The sequence below is a fragment of the Macadamia integrifolia genome, unplaced genomic scaffold (assembly GCF_013358625.1).
Source record: "Macadamia integrifolia cultivar HAES 741 unplaced genomic scaffold, SCU_Mint_v3 scaffold_189A, whole genome shotgun sequence".
Taxonomy (NCBI): Eukaryota; Viridiplantae; Streptophyta; class Magnoliopsida; order Proteales; family Proteaceae; genus Macadamia; species Macadamia integrifolia.
Window position 1 is genome coordinate 59,577 of NW_024870635.1, and position 5,696 is coordinate 65,272.

Genomic DNA, 5,696 nt, shown 5'->3' on the forward strand with positions numbered 1-5,696 from the left:
GTTTTTCTCTCTCTCTCTCTCTCTCTCTCTCTCTCTCTCTCTCTCTTGTAGGGTCCCTAGAATAGGGATTTCTCTATCAGGATTTTTTCTAGAATTCTTACAGGGAGATGGGTAAAGCCTTACCATCTCCGTGGAAGCAATTCTTAAGCGTTAAGTATCCGTGGAAGGCCTTGTGGAAGCCAATTCATGGCTCCGTGGAAGGGAATAGCTTGGGCGGCTAGTTGTAGACCAGGCAGAAAAAAAAAAAAAAAAGGGTGCTCCATGGCAGTGATCATAGCCCCCAAGACAAGCCCCCGTAGGGCAAGCCTCATCAAACGATGATTCTGATTATTATCTTATGTGATGAACACATAAGATAACATATGGAATTCTAAAGTAGACTATCATTGAATGCCCAATTGCATAAAGTAATGCGTGAAATGACTTTATGCAATGAACACAAAAAATAATGCATGCAGAGATGGGGTCTGTATCAAACAAACACAAATGAAATTATGATCTAATATTTACATGACAACAACTGATAATAATAATGAAAATTTCAGTAATTCTCCTTGACTCATGGGCAAAGATTTGACTTTTCACTTTCTTGGAGAAATCAAAACTTCCGGCACTTGGGTAAGAAATCAGACAGGTCTTTCATGCTATGGTTTAAAATGGATTTTTGTTTTGGGAATTTGGGCAACACTTCTACACTATATCCCTGGACCAAGGACGAACTATGGGAATATGGGCAGGGCTTCTACGCTATGTTCTTAGAACACGAACTAGCTATGGAAATGTGGGCAGAGCTTAATGTTCCTAGAATATGAGCCAACTATAGGAATATAGGCAGGGCTTTCGTGCTATGTCCCTAGAGCAGGAACCAGCTATAGGAATGTGGGTAGGGCTTCCGCGCTATATTATGAACATATATATGAATGACAAATATTTAAATATCATCTCCGCACTATAATAAAAAAATCAAATTTAACTATGAAAATTTGAGCAATGCTTCAGCGCTAGCTTGAAATGGATGGCATGGGATTCCAAAATAGGGATTTCTTTCTCAGGAAGTTCAGCCTTCTCACATAGTGACCTTGGTTACTATTTATAGAAAAATCCAATTATCCATAAAATTTCTTACAAGGAGATGGTACCATCTCCGTGTCTTTGTGGAAGCATATTTAAGGATCTTTAAGATCCATGGGAGGCTTAAATGGTCCGTGGAAGAAGCTTATATCTCCATCGAAATAATTCCCTAAGACCTGTGGGAGGCCTAGGGTGGCGGCTGCCTAGTAGCTTGGGCAGCTGTAGACTTAGGCGGCTAAGTCCTATTAGCTATGGGGAACGCATGAGGTTTGGTTTGGTTCGAGTTTGGTCTAGTTTGATTTGGTTCTGGGTTAGTTGGCTCGGTTTTTGTTTGGTTTTGGCTGGTTCGGGTTTGGTTTGGTTCTGAGTTGGTACGGTTTAATGGGTCCAAATTTTAGGTAAACAATATGACACATCTGGGTATCCATTCTTTCGTGCAAGATATTAATAGAACCGTATTTCTGAATACTCTCCAATGATAGATATCAATGACATTTTCGATCACCCTCCCGCATCATTAACAATATCACAATGAACTCCTGACTGGTCTTACACTCAATCATACTCCACAAATTCTTGCATAACGGGTTTAGGTTGGGGTAACTAGAATTAGCTGGGATAGACTAGGTAGCGATCTCTGAGAGTGGTTCAGGTCCTCGTATGAGAACCATTCTCATATGGGACTGATCCACACAGATGGAATCCACTCAAGGAGAAACCTTGTGCATGGTGGATTCCATTTGTGTGGATCAAGCCTTATGAGAATGGTTATCATATGAGAACCTGATCCGCATTCGCGATCTTTTGCCAAAAAAAGAATGGGAGTGGGATAGGCTCACCATCCGTGTGCAATAAATTAGGTGTTACCGATAGGGTGCGGACTGGGCATCAGACAAAATGGGTAGATGAGACATTTTCAAAGAAGGGAAGAGAGATATATACGCAAGTAGTATGTACTACTCTACGACAGTGTATGTTGTGCAACATAATTAAGCGCAAAGCTAACATTTACCCATCCTGATTCCATTCTCTTGAACCTTGCCACGTACAGATTTGTGGAATTGAAAATCTGCAAATATAATTGTAAGTTGTTATCGTCTCTCTTCCTAATCTATTCTCCTGTCTCTGTCTTCTATGAGATTAGTATCAATACATTCCAAAACTATGCAAAAAGTTTTCATGGAATGTCACTACTGTAAAGGTGGCGAAGTCTAGCTTTACTTAAGGCAACTTGAGATGCCAAGTCATGTTGTTGCACCACCAAAATCGAGACCTTGCGTTTGAAATCTATTGACATGAGCATGTCTGCAATGAATCCAATAACTGGAAACTCAACCCATTCCACTGATCCTTCCAAGAATGGTGAATCCTTCTCATGACGTCTCCCGACCAGAATGAGATCGAATGAGTTACCAATGGACCGCATCACATTGATAGTTCCAATCCCATCTGTCACTCCCTCCTCTGTATAGAGAACACGATCGCTGCAACCTGCAGTGGCAAGCCGAAACTCTGTGATCACTTCCTCATCCAATATCCTCTCCATCTCATCCATGACGTACAAATTGTCACCGATAGGAACCAACCGGATCACTGTGAGATTGACGTTCGGATGTTGGGCCATGCGCATTACAAACGATAGTGCCTCACGATCATCACGACCCCCTAAGAACATCATTGCAATACGGAAGTAGGCCCAACTTTCTAATATAGATCTGCGCCCAATCACTGCTCCACGATCGATGAGTATCCCGACGGAGCATGGCGCCTTCATGAGGACATTTCGGTTGACGTTCCTACGACTCACCGACTCAACTGCACCATCGAGGTGCCATTGCTTATGAAAGGGAACGATGATGAAGCAAACCTTCTTGTCCAGTGCGAGAGTGCATATGTCATCGTGCATTGAAGCGTAGGGGGCTATGCTTGTGAAGGCCTGCATCGTGGTCACTCCTGGGTTGTTGCGTTCGAAGATCTTGAAAGCATTGAAAACGGCACGCCCAGAACGTTGAGAGTCAACGGTTTTGCCAGGTTGATAAGGGATGAGGACTGGGGCTGAAAGACCAACTAGCTCGACGAGCTGGAGGAGGTAGAGGGCCATGGGGTAGTCTCGGACAGGGTGAGTGGCCTCAAGGAGGTTGATAAGTGCAGGAACACTTTCTTGGTTGTACACGCAGACAAGTATTGGAAGTTCGGCTTGGCGTACGTTTTGTTGAAGGGTTCGTGTCTTGATGGCTCTGTATTTCTTTGATGGATTGTAAATCACTCTAACCACAGGCGCAACGAGACCTGTCACTATTATTATTGATATAGACATCGCCCCGAACATTGAGCTATCAAAATACTGCACAAAAAAAGAATGACCGTTAGTCCTGTTGAGAGAGAGAGAGAGAGAGAATGCATCAAGTATTATATTAATTTATATTTTAATACACAATAACAAGGCCAAACTCTGGCTTACCTTGAACCAAGCAAGGTTGGGCCTGGCCTGAGACTCTCAACTTGACCTCGGGTTATGCTAGGCTTCAGCTGAGCTTAGAGATCTCGAGTTTAGCCTGGATTTTCAGAAACTTAGCCCGATCCATGGTTTGAGAACTTGTTATCGGTAATAGAATTGGTCAAGGTCAATATCAATCTGATTTCAATTCCAATCGCTAATGGTCGGACAAAAATGCCCTTGGTTTTACATTTAAAACCACTTTATTTTTATCATTTTATCCGAAGTACCAATATGGTATATTGATCAAGAATCGAAATTGGGCAAGATTGAAACCAATCTGATCCAACCAACTCCAACCAATTCAATCCAATTCCTCAAACCATGGCCGGATCACATCCTTATCCCACATACTTGTTCTACAAGGAAAATACAAAAAACCTGAACCCTACATGGTATGGTGAACCTTTCCACGTACTCGTGGAGGAAAACTTTCTTCTTACTGCCTAATTAAAGTAAACGGGAAGAATTAGAGAAAGGAAGAGAGTTTGTACCCCAAGCACTTGTGATGATTTGTAAAACTGAAGATCAAGTAAGCCGAGAGTGCTCAACACGAGCCCGAGTGGGATAGATTCCTTAAATGGAACGTCGAAGTAGAAGCAAGGAACTATGGTTCCGATGAATTTGCCGAAGCTTGCAACGAAGCATAGAGATTGTATAATAAAGAAAGAGCGAGCTTTGATGTGATACAAATCAACATCCTCAAAATTCACAACTAAGTAGAGCGGCAATAGTACAAACGTTATGAAGCAATCAAGCTTCTCCACCAAGGCTGAACCCAGAGGTGGGCCGCCTGGAACACACACGCCCAGAAATGCTGCTGTGAAGACCACATGCTTGCCCAATGCCTCGCTCAAGAAACAACAAGCTAGAATCATGACGAGGAGAGAATAGAGGTAGCTTCGCTTGATGGATCTTCTTTCCTCGGTCTGTCGGACCATCCAAAGCATGATGGGTCGCATAATATAGTAGATAAAGAGTACCACGACCACGCTACATGCCATCAACTTAAAGAACACGCCCACTCCATATCCCTTCATTACGGTTTGCTTGAATGTCACGCCAAAATCTAACAAGATCCAACTAAGCAGGACACTGATCATGGACGAAGACATAGCTAAGCGACCAACTTCAGTATTGAGGAGCTTGAGCTCGTGTAGGACACTAGCCACGATGTGGAAAGAAGTGCTGGAATAGAGACATGCAATCGAGGCGAGGTTATCGCTTAAAGTCTTATCGAGGTTACTGATTCTCTTAAATGCAACGGCAATGGGCACACTTAAGAACAATGGAACGAAGAATGTGGCGAGGCCGATAGACCATTCTTTCTTTCCTAAGTTCTTGATTATGCCCATGTCCATTCTCACTCCGGCAAGGAAGAAGATGAATACGCTGGCAGATAAAGACAAGGTTTCCTGCACGTATTGGCTTGGTTGTGGGAACAACTTTTTCTTGAGGGTCGGGTTTCGGCTAAGAGCTGAGGGCCCTGCAATTAAACCAGCCTGAGGAAGGGAAGCAGAAACGTAACAAGCAGGTCAAGTAAGGGAAAGGAATTAATGAAGAAGGAACATTTAATTGATATTGAAACTTAATTATATATACCATGATCTGGCCGATAATGGAAGTTTGGCCCAGTGGCCTGAAAAGGAGCTGACAGAAAGTTGTGAGGAAAGAGCTTATAAGCAGCTGCATCACGAAAACTGGTTCCATAAATTTGAAGGGATCATCTCCGTAAAAGATACCTCTACAGGGCCCAGTCTTTCGGATGCATTCAGCATTCACTATCTTCCTCTTCAACCCAAATGTCCATGCATGAGAACTGTTGATGGGAGTCGTCAACAGTAATTCCTCGTATCCAGTGCCATCAATGGGGATCATGATTAACCAGAGAGAGAGAGAGAGAGAGAGAGAGAGAGAGATAAGGTCACTTGTATGGGCAAGCCGACCTATCTTTAAAGTCCGTTTCTGTTTTCTTCTCGACTTAGAGATGAATGAGTGGAAGGAGGAGATAAAATCACCCAAACATAGAATTGCCTTATCTCGTTGACGTGAAGAGGAGAGGAATCAACGGACGGTCAAAGTTGGTGTGGTCTTTTGACCTTTTACTCGATATTGTCTGGTCGTCGTT

General features: G+C 43.0%; 1 protein-coding gene across 1 annotated transcript; it reads right to left on the bottom strand.

Annotated features, from left to right (window-relative positions):
- Positions 1 to 2,063: 2,063 nt before the first annotated feature.
- On the bottom strand, positions 2,064 to 5,446 carry LOC122071094 (cation/H(+) antiporter 15-like). Its single transcript, XM_042635372.1, has 3 exons — positions 5,171 to 5,446; positions 4,063 to 5,070; positions 2,064 to 3,415 (listed from the first exon to the last, which is right to left on the bottom strand). The coding sequence occupies exons 1-3, from the start codon at positions 5,444 to 5,446 to the stop codon at positions 2,249 to 2,251; spliced, it is 2,451 nt and encodes an 816-aa protein (XP_042491306.1). The 3' UTR covers positions 2,064 to 2,248.
- Between the last annotated feature and the right edge of the window lie 250 nt (positions 5,447 to 5,696).